This window comes from Herpailurus yagouaroundi, unplaced genomic scaffold, assembly GCF_014898765.1.
Source record: "Herpailurus yagouaroundi ecotype Mexico unplaced genomic scaffold, PumYag 182, whole genome shotgun sequence".
Lineage (NCBI taxonomy): Eukaryota > Metazoa > Chordata > Mammalia > Carnivora > Felidae > Herpailurus > Herpailurus yagouaroundi.
This window is the reverse complement of record NW_024412413.1, coordinates 24,344,297-24,363,405: the sequence shown is the minus strand read 5'-3', so window position 1 is coordinate 24,363,405 and position 19,109 is coordinate 24,344,297. Positions and strand designations below refer to the sequence as shown.

General features: G+C 37.1%; 1 protein-coding gene across 3 annotated transcripts in view; it reads left to right on the top strand.

Annotated features, from left to right (window-relative positions):
• CFAP54 (cilia and flagella associated protein 54) overlaps nt 1-19,109 on the top strand; it is a 292,859-nt gene that overhangs the window by 230,780 nt on the left and 42,970 nt on the right. For 2 of the 3 annotated variants that reach the window (XM_040491156.1, XM_040491155.1), the window contains 3 exons: nt 5,670-5,843; nt 7,384-7,604; nt 11,805-11,972. In XM_040491156.1, coding sequence (XP_040347090.1) covers nt 5,670-5,843; nt 7,384-7,604; nt 11,805-11,972 — 563 coding nt within the window. Of the gene's footprint in view, nt 1-5,669; nt 5,844-7,383; nt 7,605-11,804; nt 11,973-19,109 lie in introns of those variants that run through there. The other variant, XM_040491157.1, reaches the window with a different exon arrangement.

Sequence of the window (19,109 nt, the reverse complement as noted above, 5' to 3'; positions counted from 1 at the left end):
GGTAGTTTCTTAAAGGTTAGTTCCGATGTAGACTCTGAAGCAGTATCACTGAACTTTTTGTACCCTGTTACATTAAAACACATTAGTCTTTCAGCTTGAATGGATCTTTTACTCAGGCATGATTTTGTTACACCATGTATTAGACACTTGGAAAATAGTGACTCCTGGGTTATGTAGAACTTCCAAATGTTGGTGCAATTCACTGGACAATTTTTAAAAATCAAAATTTTAAAATATCACCGCCATTCGTATGAGAAAAGTCTAAACACTGGGAAGCCCATGGTGGCATATACAAATTTTCCAAAATTCTCTGTTTTGACTGAAAATTTTGAATTTTATCATTGGCAGCAAATACTGTCAGTTGTTTTCCTTGAAGACCTACTACTTTTATTTGTGAGAAAGCGTTTGCCACATACTTAAGTCTGAAAGCAGTTTGTCTCCTCAGTTGTTCAGTGGGTGGGCTGCAGGGGTGGGGGGTGGAGCAGTGCATTCCGTTTGCAACTTAATCACAGAAGTGCTTTTCCTCAACACAGCCATTGCGCTTCAGTATGAAGCAGAAATATTTGATGTGTGTTTCCCATGTTATCACACAGAATGTGAAAAAGATGGGTACTCGGGGTCAGTAGTTAATAACATTAATTTTACTGCTTTATCAGGGATATTCTTAAGTGAAACTGGCACTTTAATTAACTTGTTCATTTTACAATGAGTGCGTGGCAATGAAAAATGCAAGAACTACTAGTACGTTTGGTGTCACTGCCTTCCTAGGTTCGTGCTAAGGCACCGCCGTTTTATTTACTGTTGCTTTTGCACCATCAGTGCAAACATCAACACGGTTATTCCAGGATCAACCACTGGATTCAGAAAGACTATTCAACACTGCACATTTCACTTGCATTACTGCTCATCATTCACATACAAGGAGACCTTTGAACAGTGGGTGCCGATGCTGTCAAATAGAACCAAAACTACATGTCCAGCAATGTCTGTAGATTTGAGCATGTGCAAGGCAAAAGTACAACTGTGCAGAGGAGCTGTTAATAGAGTCTTCATGTTTGCAGCGACATCTATTTTTATTTATTTATTTGTTTGTTTGCCTATTTATTTTGAGAGAGAATGAGAGGGGAGCAGAGGGGGAGAGAGAATCTGAAGCAGGCTCTATGCTCAGCATGGGGCCCGATGCAGGGCTCCGTCTCACGACCATGAGTTCATGACCTCAGCCCAAATCAAGAGTCAGATGCTTAACTGACTGAGTCACCCAGGAGCCCCTGCAGCTACATCTTTAATTCAACAAGTCATTTTGTTGTTGGAAAGTGCTAGAATTTGTTTACTGACTTTTCAACCAGTGGAGATTGTTGCAAACAGGACGTTTTGGTCTTAGACTTCAGGACATGTATTCAACTGTGGCAACTTATTAGTCTGTAGGCTTTGTGTGCATTTCCGTAGCCAGCACAATGTGATAACCTACTCTATATGATGCTTCACTGATTTTTTCATTTGTAGTTTGAAAAGCTATAACAAAGAATTTTTTTGACTTTTAAAGAGCTTACCACATACACGTTCAAAATTTTGTTCCTTTTTCTTTAAACTGTGAACCATGGGTCTTAAGATGCCTCAACTTAGCAGGCACCGTAATACGGTTTTAAAAATGTGCACCTCACTATCAAGAAGCATGCATTGCTATTTCTTTCTGAGATTTATATCTCAGGTGTTATCCTCTGTCTCCATTGCATCCTCTACTTGGTGACAGCTACTTTGGGCATGATTCCATACAACTTGTGGTTTCGGGTCTTAGCTCTTCCCTGATTTACTGAAAATAGAATCTGTGTTTTTGTTACCTGTGTTTTGTGTTGTTTGGGATGATTTCCAGGAGAAGGATACATGCCAATAGTATAAGGATACATTTGCTGGAAGTCACCACAAAATTATTTTATTGTATTATAACATAAATATGGAAAATGACACAAATCATGAAGATACAACTTGATTCAACATCCTAAAGGAAATACCTATACAACCATCATGGGTCAAAAATAGAACAAATCCAATAATCCAGAAGTCTACATCATCCCCCCTACCATTGCCTACCAACCCTCTTTTTTTCCAGCTTTATTGAGATATAATTGACATGTAACATTGTGTAGGTTTAATGTATACCATGTAATGATTTATACATGTACACATTATGGATGATTACCACAGTAAGGTTAACACATCTTAACCTTCCTGCTTTCTAATTTATAACAGATGGATTAGTTTTGCCAGCTTTTGATTCTGTGTAAGTGAAATTATATAGTCTATATTCTTCTGTATCTGTCTTCTTTCATTCAACACTATATTTGTGTAGTTCATTCTTGATGGACATAACAATTCATTATCCATTCTACTGTTGATAAACATTTGGGGGTTATCATGAACAATGCTTCCATGAATATGCTTGTACATTACATTTTTGTGCACAAAGCACACATTTAAAAATTTTCTTAATTAATTAATTAATTAAATTTAGTTTGTTTATTTTTGAGAGAGAGAATGAGAGACAAAGTGCAAGCGGGGGAGGGGCAGAGAAAGAGGGAGACACAGAATCCAAGGCAGGCTCCAGGCTCTGAGCTGTCTGCACAGAGCCCAATACAGGGCTCAAACTCATGAACTGCGAGATCATGACCAGAGCCAAAGTCAGGCACTTAACTGACTGAACCAGCCAGGCATCCCTGTACACATTTTTTATGTATATACCAAGGAGTAGAACTGCTGGTTAATAGATAGTATTTTTTCAACTTTAGTGAATACTACCAAGAAGTTTCCCAAAGGGGTTTGAATTTGAAGTTTACCCTGATGACTACAATTGTAGGGCACTATTATATATAGTATTGGCTTTTGCTTAGTCTTTTTGGGAACTCCTTATTCAAGAATAATGCCCAGTTTCCGTGGGGGTTTTCAGTCTTTCTTTTTAGAAATATGGAGAGATTCTGGATATGACCATTTTATAGATTATATGTATTGCAAATATTTTTTACCCCTCCTGTGTTTCGCCTTTTCATTCTGCTAGTGGTATCTTTTGATTATACAAAGTTCATAATTTTAATGTTGTCCAATTTATAAATGTTTTCTTTTATGGTTTCTACTTTATGTGTTCAGTTTTAGAAATCTTTTTATTTACAAAAATTATAAAGACACCCTCCTATCTTAACCATCTTTTTTTTTAATTTACTTTTCACATATAGATCTGTAATTCACCTAGAATCTATTCTTGTGCATGGTGTGAGGCCAAAGTCAAGATTAATTTTTTTTCCATATGATATACAATTAACCCGGAATCATGTATTGAGGAGACAAACCTTCTTCACAACATTGCTGCATCACATCTGTTGTAAATCAAGCGCCCAAATATGTGGAGTGAGAGAGAAAGGGAGAGGGAAAGGCAGAAAGAGAGCAAGTTGAGAGACTCAGTATGTTCTTATATTTATTTCATCAAAGAAATAAATATAAGAATATTTTGCAAGACCAAAAGGAGAGACGAGGGTTCACACCAAAAAGGCGTTCTATGTTCCAAAAGCAATGTGAATGAAAAGATCTAGGCCTAGATGCAAAATGAAATTTTAAATCACCACAAATAATGAGGAGTTCATTAAAACATTACAGAATAGGGAAGATGGTCAAATACAGAGTAATAAACATCTGACTAGCATCGGGCTTTGCACCAGCAATGACAGACACTAGAAAGCAGTAGAACAAAGCCTTTATAGATTTTAGGAAAAATGAGCTGGATAGTCAGTCAAGCATGAGGGCCTTGTAAGGACTCAAATGGTAGGCGCCCCTCTTTTGGGGAACTTTTTAAAAGTAAGTTACTAGCAAGTGTACCTTAGCACACAAGGTTGCAAACAAAAAAAATTTATGTGAGATAGAAACAAAAGAAGGAAGGAAGGCAGGAAAGAAGGGAGGAAATGGGATTAGAGAAAGGTTTACGTAGTACTTCAAAAGTACCGAGAGGGGTGCCTGGGTGGCGCAGTCGGTTAAGCGTCCGACTTCAGCCAGGTCACGATCTCGCGGTCCGTGAGTTCGAGCCCCCGCGTCGGGCTCTGGGCTGACAGCTCAGAGCCTGGAGCCTGTTTCGTATTCTGTGTCTCCCTCTCTCTCTGCCCCTCCCCCGTTCATGCTCTGTCTCTCTCTGTCCCAAAAATAAATAAATGTTGAAAAAAAAAAAAAAAGTACTGAGAATATTGTTTGATAAACTGGGTGGTAAGTACATGGGGGTTCATCTTATTATTCAAGGAAACATACATAGACCATTAACCATAAAAAATTCTGTTCATCTTTCCTCCCTTCCTTCCCAGAGGCAACCACAACCCTAATAAAATACTAATATATATATCTGTGTGTGTGTGTGTGTGTGTGTGTGTGTGTGTGTGTGTGTGTACATAAATAATACAAAATATTTCATTGGGTTTTTTTTCAAATGTATGCACATGGTAGTATACTCTATGTATCACCTGCTTCTTAACTTGGTATACATTGTGAAGATCAACCCAGGAGCACCCTCATCATGCCCATTTTAAAGATGAGAAGATTAAAACCCAGGAAGTCAAAAACCCAGAGAGACCTAAGGAACAGAGAGGGTCAAATCACACAGTAGTGAGAAGTACATCTGGAACTTGAACTGAGATACTACACGATACTTTCTGCTCTATCAATCTAATTCATTCATTTTTCATGCCATCAAATGAATAGACTTGTGTTCATTTTTCCAATTTCCATTTTTTTTGATATTACAACAATGTTGTCATGAATGTCTTACACAAGAGTCCTCGTACACTTACATGAGTATCCACATTTTCAGTTGTAATAGATCCTGCCAAACTGCTTTCCCAAGAAGTTGCCCTCGCAAGTCGTATATAAGAATCCTGGTTTCCTCACACCGTTATCAATATTTATTATTTCAGATTTTAATATCTATCAACTACCGAGGGAGAGATGGGAAATGGTATTTCACTTTAATTTGCATTTTTCTGATTTTTAGTGATGTTAAAATTTTGGCTGTTTGAGTCTCCTTTTCTAGGAGTTGACTGCTGAATTTCTTTGCCCACTTTTCTGTTGGACTCTTTGATTTTTTTTTAATTGATTGGTGCAAGGTGCTATACATATTTGAGAAAAAAAACAGATCATTTTTAAAATGTTTATTTATTTATTTTGGGAGAGAGAGAGAGAAACTGTGTGTGTGTGTGCGTGTACATGCATGCATGTGCCACATAGGGGCAGCGAGAGAGGGTGAGAGAAAAAAGAATCCCAAGCAGTCTCTGCATTGTCAGCTGAGAGCCCAAAGAGGGCTCGATCTCATGAACTATGATATCATGACCTGAACCAAAATCAAGAGTGGGACACTTAACTGACTGAGCCACTCAGGTGTCCCAAGAAAAACAATTCATACATGTTATAAATATTTTTTCTCAGTCAATGGTTTGTCTTGTAACTTTGCATTTGGTGTCTTTTATGATACAAAAATGTTTTTTAATGGGAATGTAGTCCCATGTGTCAATCTTTCCTTAATGGGTTCTGCTTTTTTTTTTTTTTTTTTACATATGGTTATTTTTCAAGGAAAGCATAGTATTTGTCTTAAAAACTTTTTTTCACTTATTATTATTATTATTATTACTATTATTATTTACTTGCAGATAACTACCAAGTGGTGTTCCAGACTGCCTGTACATTTTCTTATCAAAATGATGCCTTGTGTGACAACACAGATGCTAGAAAAAAGACTCCGACTAAAGTGGATATTACGTGGATTCTTCTACTGCGCTACTATATTCATCTGCAAAGGATTAATAATATGAGCAAATTGCTAGGTAGGTTTTTGATGTGTTAAGAAAGAACACATTCCTTTCCAGTTCTTGTTCAAGTCGTGTTTCTTAGAATTATAAAGTACTTTTGACATCTTTTTGAGTGAACTCTCATCAGAAGATGAAAATTTTAGCGGATCTTAAGCTGGGATACACAGATCTTTGGGCAGAATAGTATTCCAATGTAACTGACTTCCTTTGACATTCTATGTATTTTATTTATTTGATGCATTTAAAAATGTTATTATAAAGAGGCATCCAGGGGCTTCCCAAGAGTGCCAATGTGGCCCATGGCTCAAAACAGTCGAGAATCAGAGTGATAGTAATGTGACAGCTTAGGAAATGAACACGATAAAATTTTGGCTTTAAGGAGAGAATGTTTCCGTATTCAGTATGTACAAGAGAAGAGATTCATGCTTCAGATAGGATACTTAACTTCATTGCACTGTTTTGTTTAGTTTTTTTGTTGTTGTTGTTGTATCATCTAATGCTGTCAGAAGAGCATCCAGAAAAACGGGTATAATCTACTTCACGTCAGTCCTTATTGTGTTTGTGACAATGTATGTTGTGTTTTTTCTGTGGCAATGACATTGGTGATTTAGTGTTGTTCATCAGCGCAAACAGGCGGAAAAGACAATTTGACCCATGTCAGGGCCCAGGGATGGAGGAGCCAGCAGAGCAAATAGGCTGCCTCAGAGTGTCTCAGCACAGTTGTCAGGGACTAGCAGTGGGATAGAAAAGCACCCAGGAAGTGTCAGGGGAGTGCATCACAAGAGGGGCAAGAGGAAGAGAAGTTCAGTGACAAAGGATGCGGAAGTGAGCCAGTGCAGCACACCCTGGCAACGCCTGCCCCACATCAGCCCGGCTCACCTCTGAATTCACCTGCTGGCCCTTGCCACATCAAGCACCCACATTTTACTGCTTTTCTGCTCTGGGCTTTTTCTGAACCTACTGAGACTCGCCCAGCCCACTATCAGGACATCCCAGAGTGCCGGGGATTCCGCACGTCTGGGAGTAACCTTCAACTAATGAGGTAGGGAATGGTAGCAACCGTTCCAGCTTCCCAGTCCCAGACAATTCTACATGTTATTTTCCAGAAGGCCCTCAGCAGGACTGAGCTCTCATTGTCCACAGCTGCAGCCCATTCATTAACTTACTCTCATTGGCTCTTTTCTCCATCACACTTTGTTTGTTCTTTCACTTATGCTCCTTGAGATCACTTGTCAAATAAATTGCACACAACTCAATTCTTGCTTTAAGATCTGTTTTTGAAGTGAGTCCCAAAGAAGACAACTAGATAGAATGTTTTCGCATTGTCAAGCCTTAGAACTTCAAGCAATATCCTCACACCCTTCTGAGATTTTCTTTCATTCCTATGGCAAGAAGCAATCCCATTAGCATGTAAGCTTAAAAGTGGAGGAATTACATTGGCAGCCACTAGCTGAGGTGATGTGATTTCCAGGGATAGTGGCTAATGAGCAAATACCAACAATACTGAGACTATTGTATTATCTAATGCGACTCTACATTATTTTTCTTCCCTAAGCATCTCCAAAGCCAGGATCTGGAATTTCTTTGCCAGATGATACACTTCTCACATCCCTTTTCAACTCTGGGCTGATATTGCGCCAAAAGGAAATGCATTTTTTCCTTAAAAGATTTTTACAGCTGTATTCTTCCTCTTGTATTGATGAATTTCCAAAAGAACTATGTCAACGAGTGGAAACTACATTTTTCTCAGAAAAAACCTTATATAACTCAGTCAAGGTACTGTTTTCAAACATTATGTATTTTTATAAAACTTCTTGGAATCACTGTTATATTTCTGAAGGAAGCACATTTGAGAAAGTTTAAGTGGACACAGTGTATTGTAAATTTCCAATATGTATTTGTGAAATGAATAAAGTAAGTCATTTGCATAGAATTCTTTCCAAACAAAAAATATCAGTCATTTATTTTCAATTATCTTGACTTTGGACTTCACCATATAGTGCTTCCATTTTTGTGATTATACACTTGCCCGTACCAGACATGTCCATATGTCTGTCCCAGAGAAGTGACCTGAAAGTGTTATTTCTTCCAAATTGAGAACCTAAAGTAAAGCTAGGTTATTGGGTAGACAATAATAATTTTTTTAAGTTTATTTATTTATTTTGAGAGAGAGAGAGAGAATGGGGTAGGGGCAGGGAGAGAGGGAGAGAGAATCTTAGGCAGGCTCTGCACTGTCATAGTGGAGCCCAATATGGGCTCAAACCCACAAACCATGAGAATATGACCTGAGCCGTAACCAAGAGGTAGATGCTTAACCAACTAAGCCACCCAGGCACCCCCAGGGGAGGATTTTTTAAATTAGTTTCCAGATACTGGGGTATTGGCATGCCCAATACTCAACACCCCTGTTTCCTCCCAGATTATAAATCACTTGAAAAATAAAAGAGTAAGTGCTTGAGATTAAAAAATACCTATTCTTGGGGCGCCTGGGTGGCGCAGTCGGTTAAGCGTCCGACTTCAGCCAGGTCACGATCTCGCGGTCCGCAAGTTCGAGCCCCGCGTCGGGCTCTGGGCTGATGGCTCAGAGCCTGGAGCCTGTTTCCGATTCTGTGTCTCCCTCTCTCTCTCTGCCCCTCCCCCGTTCATGCTCTGTCTCTCTCTGTCCCAAAAATAAATAATAAAAATGTTGAAAAAAAAATTAAAAAAAAAATACCTATTCTTATGAGTCATAAAGTTGATATTGTTGGATGTGGTTTATATTTACTGGTAAGTGGCCTTCCTAATAGTGAATAGGAAAGTAGACAGATTTTACCAATCCAGCTACATTTGTTTGTTTGGTTGGTTGATTTGGTCGTTACAGGCCCCCTTAAAATCTGTGTGGACACATACCCCTTTAAAATCTGTTGCATGAAGGAGCAGAGAACATTCACTCCCTATAAACCATTCTCTCCCAAGAATAACCAGCATAACTGTGCATATCCAAAATTTCTTTTTTCCCAAATTCACCGGTCAAGTAGCTCTCCAGGGGAGGAGAGTGACAGGAGGCAGAAAGGCCAGGAACATACTGTTAATGTCCGGCCCTCTGCAGGGAAGGAAGCAACAGGAGTGGGATGAAATCATTTCCATCGAACACCAGATCCTGCTTCACCCCTCGGTAAACTGTGACTACATTTGAGGATTACTGCCATGTGTCCCAGATGCCTCCGGTGTTTTGGCATAGAAGGCAGAGAATGAGAAGGTTGAGAACTACAGTTTTAGTGAATGTGTTCTTATGAATATTTTGTAAGAGTCTGGAAAATAATAGGTGTGGCTTCTTAAATATTGTCTGAAAGGGGCTCTACTTGAGTACTTTACCAGTAAGGGCAGCCCACAAGTTCCTGTTTCCTAAGCATGATGCTCCAAGCATACAACCTTGAATACATTGTAAGTACATGTGACCTGTCTAATGGCAGCAGTGTTATCAAAGATTGTTGTACCCTGTTTGCTTTTCCTTTTTTTTTTTTTTTTAATATAATTAGTGTAACATTCTCCCAGAATAATCAGCTCTGGAGATCATTGTCACTTGCCTGACAGGTGCAGGCCACCTAATCATGTGTTCGTTTCACTGGGGTAGACAGCTAACGAGCATAGAGCCTTTGGATTAAAAAAAAAAAAAACTGCAAGCTTGGCTGATTTTTATAATAGCATTTTTGAGCTTTTAATCACTCAGGAGGCTATTTCAATCAAACTCTTCCCATAATTTGATACTTAATCCCGCTTTTCCTCCCCCCAAAAAGTAGGTATCTTTCCAGAGTGATCATTGCTAGGTGACATGCTTCTCAGTTGTACACGTCTACATGTTGTGAGGTCTATTGACACTTTGTGATGGCAAAACAAAGGTGCCAAACAAATTACATTAAAAATTCCAAGAAAAAAGAATATGATTAAAATTATGCACAATGCTAAGTTATTCACATTTAGACTGTGTGGTAAGGTCAAATATTTGACTAGTAAAGTGATTTGTTGTTTACGGGACTGTGGCAAACAAGAGTTCTCCTGATAGGGCTTTCGTTCCTTTCAAAGAAAAGATCAGACATATCAAAAATATTCAGTGTAGGGGCGCCTGGGTGGCGCAGTCGGTTGAGCGTCCGACTTCAGCCAGGTCACGATCTCGCGGTCCGTGAGTTCGAGCCCCGCGTCGGGCTCTTGGCTGATGGCTCAGAGCCTGGAGCCTGTTTCCGATTCTGTGTCTCCCTCTCTCTCTGCCCCCTCCCCCATTCATGCTCTGTCTCTCTCTGTCCCAAAAATAAATAAACGTTGAAAAAAAAATTAAAAAAAATATTCAGTGTATAGTCCATCAGTTAGCATATATAATTAATTCCATTAGCAACTAGATTTTATTTTTTTAAAGATAATGGAAAATTAAATGCCTATCTTGACATTGACTTTTGTTATAGTTTACCATTATTAGACCATCATGTTGGTAAATGCTATGTATTGAAACAGTAAATATTGCTTATTAGTTTTCTCTGTTTAGTTATTAAATATGAATTCTTTGCTAAAATAGTTGTCTGTTAAATAGTTGTACCTCTGAAGAGTACTCAGATATGAAAAAAATATGAGAAATTGTTTTTTGAAACAATTACTTACCTAATTTTTTGGTGAACTGCCTGACAGAATTAATGTTAGTTTAGCACTTTTAAATGATTATTCAAACTTAACAGTCTTCTTTATTGGTCATTTTGGTCATGCTTTTAGTATCATAGTGCCAACAGGTGAGGATTCTGGCTTATAATATCCTTTTATGATAGTCTCTAGACATTTCTGAAAAGTTTGCATCTTTAATATTACCTTTCAGTCATGACATATTTTTTCTTTTATCAGTAGACAACTTGAAAGGTCAGTGTCTTTATTTCTCTTTTTATTTTATTTTGAAGACTTTCATTGACAGTCTTATATCTTGAATAAGCTCATAAATAATGGGAAGTACAAAGCCTTATGGAAATACCAGGCATTTCTTACTGCCTACTGACATGTTCCTCTTGGTCAACAAGCCTTAAGATACTTTAGATGTCAAAAGTTAAGTAGAATGATTGCTTCCCAGCTACCATGCTATCACCTTGGGCGAAACAAGTTAATTTTGAAAATAGTCTGCCATCCATTAAAGAGGGTCCTTTTTATATTTGAGGTGTTATTATCACTAATATCTCTCTGGCTAGACTATTATTTTTTTTTTAGTAGCAACTCCGCTACTTCCAAAAAAAAAAAGAAATAATTTATGATATTGCCAATTGCATTCTCCACATTCATCTTCCTTGAAAACTCCTGTTTCAGGAGTTTCATCAAAGAAGGTAGGCCCAGATTCACCAAGACTGAATTTACAAATCAGCCACATTCGTGTAAAGAGAGAATGAGAGCAATTGATTTTATTTTACAGTAAAAACTGTCTTATTTTGCATATGGTATTATAGAAGAAAATGCTATTGGAAAGTAGATATTAAGTTATAATCACACGCTCAGTTTATTCACCACTGAATAGATGAGAAAAGTAGATGTTCTAAGAATCTAAGGTGATCTTGAGACTGAAATGATAGTATTGACATTTTCCTCTCTAGATCTTTCCTTGGGGAGACTCACCAAAAATGGAAGACATTTGTTGAGTCCCATAGGTTTTGAAGCATATTTTTCTGTAGGAGAATCTTTTCTGTGGTAATTAAGGACAGTATTTGTTTGTTTGTTTAACATTTTTATTTTTAAGTAATCTCTACACTCAATATGGGGTTTGAACTTAAAACTCAGAGATCAAGAGTCACATCCTCTACCAATGAGCCAGCCAGGCACCACTCAGGGGCAGTTTTAAAGGCTACACCCATAACAAACTAAGACAACTCCCAGAGTTTTATAACGTAGCCAATACTGAATGGGTTTTGAATGAGTGTTTTAAATATTGAATGCATTTTTTTACCAACAATTAAACTGTTTTTGATTGTTCCCTAGTTATGTCATGACAGTACTCTATACTCTGATTCATCATTAAAGCTCTCTGCCAGCCCATCTTCAGGAGATGTGTCATCAGATATGAACATACAAGATTTAAACAAAGAACTTTGCTTTCAATGGTACATTCCTCCTCTAGAAAGACCCCCAAAGGAAACAGAACCTATGGTATGTAATACAATCACAAAACTAACTCTTATATTTAGATATAGAGTTTAACTTGACCATTATAACTTGAAAGTGGAGAACATCCTCTTGTCATATAGATGAAAATATACAGGAATATGGAATGTGTATTGTCTAGTAGAATGGATCTGAAAATAAGAAATCAGGAAAGTCTGATTCAAGTTGATCATTTTCTTTTTCCTGATTTTCAAGGGAAACTTTCAAGTGTGTCACCATAATATATGATGTTTAACTTTTTTTGTAGTCATTACTTATCACATTAAGGAAATTTTTTTCTACTGCCCACTTCGCTAAGAATTTTTATCATAACTCTTTTACTGCATCTATAAAGATGATTTTATGATTTTTCTCTTTTACTGTATTAATTGATTTTTAAAAAGTTTTTTTCCATTTTATTTATTTGAGAGCAAGCGAGCAGGGGAGAGGGATAAAGTGGGAGAGAGGGAGAATCTCAAACAGGCTGCACACTCAGCACATTGCCCGACACCGGACTCAATCCCAACACACTGAGATCATGACCTGAGCTGAAATCAAGAGTTGGAAGTTCAACTAACTGACCCACCCAGGTGCCCCAATTGATTTTTTAAATGTTAAATCAATCTTGTGTTCCTAAGATAAACTCGAATTGGTCTTGTATTAATTTTACTGGATTCAGTTTGTTAATGTTTCGTGTTGGATTTTTGCCACTGTTTAAGAGCAATATTGGGCTACAAATTTTCCTTTTTATACTGTCTTTGTCAGATATTTTTTGTAACAAGATTTTTTTAGACTCATAAAGTGAGTTGATAAATATAATCATGTTTTTCTATTCTCTGGTGACATTTCTGTAAGTTTGGAGTAAACTTTTCTCCTCAAATATTTGGTAAGAATTCATCAGTAAAGCCATCTGGTCCTAGTGGTTTGTTTCTTTGTGAGAAAATATAAAACTAGTAATATTATTCTATGGATACCATAGTTGGCATCAGTTCTGATTGGGTCACTATTGTTCTAATGGTTTGTGCTTGTGTCAAACCAAGTTTTAAATATCTGACTATCATCCCTGTTTATAGAACATTGGGGTTATTTCTTCTTGAGTCAAATTTAAGTTGCTTTTTCTAGAAACTTTTTCATCTTATTTAAAACTTCTCTCATACTTTTAATCTCCCTGATGTATTTGTATTGAAGTGTGTGTCTTTTCATTTCTTACAGTAGTGGTTTGTGTATTTTACTTGATCATTGTCACCAGAGGTCCCTCATAAGTTAATTTTGTTTCAGTAATCATATCTTTCTTCTACTTGTTTTTGGTATGTGTGTATGTGGCGGGTTATATTCTTTTTCTAACTTTTGACTTCTTGAGGTAAATGTCTGACTTAATATTCAGTCCTTTCTTTCCTAATGTATGTATTTTAAGACTATGAGTTTCTCTAAACATTGCTTTGTTTTCACCCCGCAAGTTTTTTTTTTTTTTATGTTTATTTTTGAGAGATAGAGTCGGAGAGCAAGTGGGAGAGGGGCAGAGAGAGAGAGGGAGACACAGAATCTGAAGCAGGCTCCAGGCTCTGAGCTATCAGTACAGAGCCCAATGCAGGGCTCGAACTCACGAATGGCAAGATCATGACCTAGGCCAAAGTCAGATGCTTAACCAACTGAGCCACCCAGGCGCCCCTCACAAGTTTTTATTATAGTATTATCATTATCATATGGTTAAAAAAATTTTTTTAAGTTTTCATTATGATTTATTCTTTGGCTCATTTCGTGGGCCATTTCAACATGTGTTTCTTATATTCCAAACTATATGGAGCTTGTATATGTTATATCAGAAAATTATCTTTTGCTTTTATTCTTAGGTTATGTTGTTCTGTGATAATAAAAAATGCTCTGTATGATTGATATTGTTTAAACCTGCTTTTTTTCCTCCAGGAAAGGATTTATTGTGTAAATATTCCATTGCTCTTAAAAGGAATGTGCAGTCCTCAGTTGCTGAGGCAGTTCATGTATATGTGCACTAGGTCGGTTTGGTTAGTCTTGTTCAAATCTCTATTCTTGTTTGTTTGCCTTTAATTTTAAAAAGTCAGTTATTAAAAGAAGTGTGTTTAAGTCTCTCCCAGTGATCATCATTGTTTAGTCTTTCCTTGTAGTTCTGTCAAATTTTGCTCTCTATAATTGAAACTGTGGTCTTAGTACAATCAGATTAACTGTTGTATCTTCTTGGTGAATTGAGCATTTTATCATTTTGAAATGACTCATGGGCTTTTTGTAATGTTTTTTTCCTCATAAAGTATGCTTTGTCTGATATTACTAAAGGACAATGACTTTCTTGTGGTTATTATTTTCACAGTATATATTTTCCAAACTTTTGCTTTCAACCCTTTTGTGTACTTGTGTTTTAATTGTGTTTTTATCGAAGGCATGCACTTGGATATTTTCGTATATAGTCTGATAACATTGTATTTTGACTGGGGAATTTAATACATTTATATTTAATGTATATTAAGTGTATATTTGGTTTCAAATCTACCCCGTTATTTTGTATTTGTGCTTGTCTCAGCTCTTTTGTTTTTCTCTCTTCCCTTCTGGATGATTTTATCATTCATTTTTCCTCTATGAGTTTTGAAATTATACATTTTTTTCAATGCTTTTAGTGGTTACCTTCAGAACAACATACATACTTATCAAAGTCTAAAGTTAACGAGTATCATTTTTCCTGTAATGACTTATATTACTATACATTTTTTAACCAAAAATAATTTTATTTTTAATTATTGTACGCAAGAGTTATTTCCTTTGGAATTTGCCATATATTTACCACTTTTTTTCCCACCCCATCTTGCATTTTAAACATTTCATCCAGGGTCACTTCTTTCTGTTGAAGTATATACTTTTGGAATTTCCTTTGGTGAGGATCTTCTGGAGGCAAACACTTAATTTTTGTTTGCCTGATATATTACTTTATACTTATTTGTGAAATAAATTTTCATGGAGTAGATAATTTAAGATTGGAAATTATTTTATTTCAGTACATTGAAAATGTCATTTCCTCCTTTCTACTGTTGTTGAGAGACAAACTTTTATTGCTTTAGAGTACTGACTTCTTTCACTAACTGCTTTTGAAATTTTCTCTTTTACTTTGCAAAATTTTCTTGGATATGGCTTTCTTTTTGTTTCTTTGGCTTACATGAGTAAGCCATAGACTCTGGATAAAAACATAGACTCTGGAGCCAAACCACCTGGGTTGGAATCCCAGCTCTGTCACTTAATAATTTTGTAATCTCCAGTAGATTGATTAGCTTTTCTGTATCATAGTTGTACTCATCTTCAATTAGAGATAATTGTATAAATGCTTAACCTCAATAAATGGTAGTTGTCATTTATTATCTGAAATTATTTTATTTTTAATTTTTTTAATGTTTATTTTAGAGAGAGAAAGAGAGAGAGAGAGAGAGGGAGAGAGAATGTGAGCAGGAGAGGGGCAGAGAGAGAAGGAGACACAGAATCCAAAGCAGGATCCAGGCTCCAAGCTGTCAGCACAGAGACTGACTCAGGCTTGAACTCATGAACCACGAGATCATGACCTGAGGTGAAGTCAGACGCATAACCAAATGAGCCACCTGGTCATCCCTGAAATTATTTTTAAATTATTATGTTTTTAAGTTTATTAACTTCAAATATACATGCCATACGCTGGTTAAACATTATTTAAAAACTCCTTTTAAAGATTAGCAACAATATCTTCTAATAGATACTGTAGCTGCCAACATTGTATAGAAAAGAGAGAAAACTGTGCCTTACCAGCAGAATTAAAATGCATAGCAAATAAGAGAAAAAAAAACTTAGTTTGCCTCTAAATGCCCCTTACAATTTTATGTCACACATATCACTTCTTGTTTTAATGTTTATTATTTTTATCTTTACCTAACTCTGATCCATTGCTTTATCCATATCAATGTCCATATGCATGGAGAGACATTTGCACTAGGGCTAATTGGGGAGCAGGAGCAGATGGGGGCAAGTATTTAGAAGCAGTTTAATATCAATCTCTGAACAATTGGAGATAGAACAGTGATTCACATTCTAGGAGAATCTTGATGAGGGGTCAAGCTTTTAAAAATGGAACAGTTGGTCACTACAGCCATTTGCAGAGGGGCCTTCCTCTATAGAATTCCTTTGATTGCTGTTCTAAGAGCCTCGGGCTTTTCCCCATAAAACGGTTGCCATATAGTTTTGCCCTGTTCAGCATTTTCATTCGGTTTCTGCCTCCTGTGTTGGTCTACTCTTGCACTTTTCAGCTCTTGAGTGCCGTCCCCTCTAGCTGTGCCTCTGGTAGCTTCTGCTGCTCCTTGACCCCTGTGACCCTGTCAGATCGTGCAACCTCCTGGGCCTACCTCTCTTTGCTCTCAAGCACACGTCTCCCATTGGCCTCTTCATTCTGCATTCTTAGGCTGGCAAACTGCTGCTAACTCTTGGTCAATTATGTATCTCTTTCTACTCCTACAAAAAGAGAAACTTTGACTTATCGCTCCCCAGGAACATTTAAAGCTATTTCTCATGTTTTGAAAGTACTCTCTTTCCCATACTTTCCAAGTCAAATCCTTGCCAGATATTTTCCATAAACATTTAAAAATAATAAATCTGTGTAGTCTCTTTTGGGAAATTTAGTACAGCAGTTTTCAAACTGTGGTTGCAAGAATACTAATGGACCATGGAATCAATATTGTGTGGGTCTTAGTAGTATTTTTTTTAAGAAATTAAAACAAGAAAAAAAATCAGAATGTATTATATACAGTAAGCGAAAATGTTTTCTGAAATTTTCATTTCATGATGTTGTTAGATAAATTTTTCAGATTGATTGATCTGCAGCATATGTCTGAATTCATTTACTTGATGGCCAGAGAAACAACCAAGTGATAAGAGTATATCCATTCAGAGAGGATATGAATACAGAAAGATTACATACTTGGGAAATAGAATGTTTACCTAAGCAGCTAGTTTTAAAAAATGGGAAAGAAAGTAAAAAGTTCATTTTGCAAGGTCGTAGAAATATCACATCCATATCAATCTGAGACAGAGTGATCTGTGAAGTTAATGTTATGACTACATATGTGGCTGATAATTAGAGTAACAGGGTTTTATCCATCAACAGTTGTGTCTGACAATTAACATGGAAACATGGACTGCTGTCAGGCAGAGATTACAAGGAGAGCACCAGCTAACAAATTCTGATTTAAATAGGTTGCTTGAGTGATTTTCTTATGACATAAGCAAAGACACAAGAACACACCGTTTTCCCATTTCTTAGTTTGGGGATATTTTTTCCCCTCTTTGATAATAAAAATGTATTATTGGGTCATGATAAAAGGTCATGTAGTTGCTAACATAAATTTCAATTAAAAAGGTGGGAAACACTGACTTGAAAAGGCTAGATCTCCTCAGACCTAAGATTTTATCTTTTCAGAGATTACACTGAAATTTGTTTGATGACTTTAATATTGGTGTATTTGGGGGCACCTGGGTGGCTCAGTCAGTTAGGTATCGGACTCTTGATTTCAGCTCAGGTCATAATCTCACACTTCCTGAGATTGAGCCCCATGTTGGCTCTGCACTGAGAGTGGAGCCTGCTTGGGATTCTCTCTCTCCCTCATTCTCTGCCTCTCCCCTGCTCATGCTAACTCTCAAAATAAATTAATACATTTTAAAAGAAACAAACAAATAAATATTGGTGTATTTGAACATTTATCTACTCACTATCTTGGTTGTTCAGTGTAGAGTTCTGTGTTGAATAAACTGGCTGCAGCTCATGAAACTACAAGATAATAACAATAGTGAATGTAGAGCTTATTGTATTCTAGATGCTCTGGTTATATTAACTTCACAACAACTCTATGAGGTGGGTACTCTCACTAGCCCCATTTTATGGAAGAGGAAACTGGGACAGGATGGAGAAATGCTAGTCAGCAATGAATCAGGATTGGAGCAATCTGATTCCAAGACTGCACTCCTAAGCATGGTGCTTTGTTGAGTCCTCAGACAGTGGACCTTAGTTGCAGGCACTTGTAGCCTCTGGATGGGATGGTGATGAAAATTAATATCTGACCTAGGGTGTTGGAGTTTCCAGGGACTTAGACTAGGGTTAAAAATACAAGTTAATGTCACTTGATTCCCCTACTCAGTCCTCTTCTGTTAATCTAGTATCTGAACTAGAAATGCCAGTAGAAGCTAAGGATGCTGGTGGCAGCAAAGTAAAAATCCTAGGACTAGGGATTTTGATGTAAAATTTTTAGGTAATTCAGAGGGCTAAATATGTTCTATGCCACAATACTCTTTAGGATTAAGTTTATAACTCAGAAAAGTTTAACTTTTTAAAAAGTTTATTTATTTATTTATTTATTTATTTATTTATTTATTTATAGAAAGGGAGAGCACTTGTGCATGCAAGCTGGGGAAGGGCAGAAGAGGGAGAGAGAGAGAATCCCACGTAGGCTCTGTGCTGTGAGCACAGACCCTGACATGGGGGTCCATCCCATAAACTGTGAGGTTATGACTTGAGCCGAAACCAAGAGTCAGACACTCAACTGACAGAGCCCCCCAGGTGCCCCAGAGAAGTTTAACTTCTTAAGTATGGGGGTAGAAACTGTATTATCCTATTTAACAAAATTATCTTTAGTAGAATATAGTAGAACCACATTATAAGCTCTTCACTGGAATTTGGTTACACACTAAGCATCTCTTCAATGATTTCAGTATCTTCCAGAGACAGACACTAAAGAAGCTTCCATGAGCTACCATGTTAATGAACATCCGGGACACAGGCTTTAAAAATAGTTGTGAAGAATGGCTGAGAGATTCATACAGCTTAGCTTAAAAAGGTGTAACCACTGGTTGGCACAGTTGGTTGAGCATTTGACTCTTGATTTCAGCTCAGATCATGATCTCATGGTTTGTGGGATCAAGCCCGCTGTTTGGGGTTTTCACTGACAGCATGGAGCCTGCTTGGGATTCTCTTTCTGCCCCTCCCCTGCTCAAGCTCTCTTTCTCTCTCTGTCTCTCTCTCAAAATAAATAAATAAACTTAAAAAGAAAGTGTAACCACAGCCAAAGGCTTGATGGCCTAAATTTATCTTAAGAATGCATCTTAGGTGGCTCC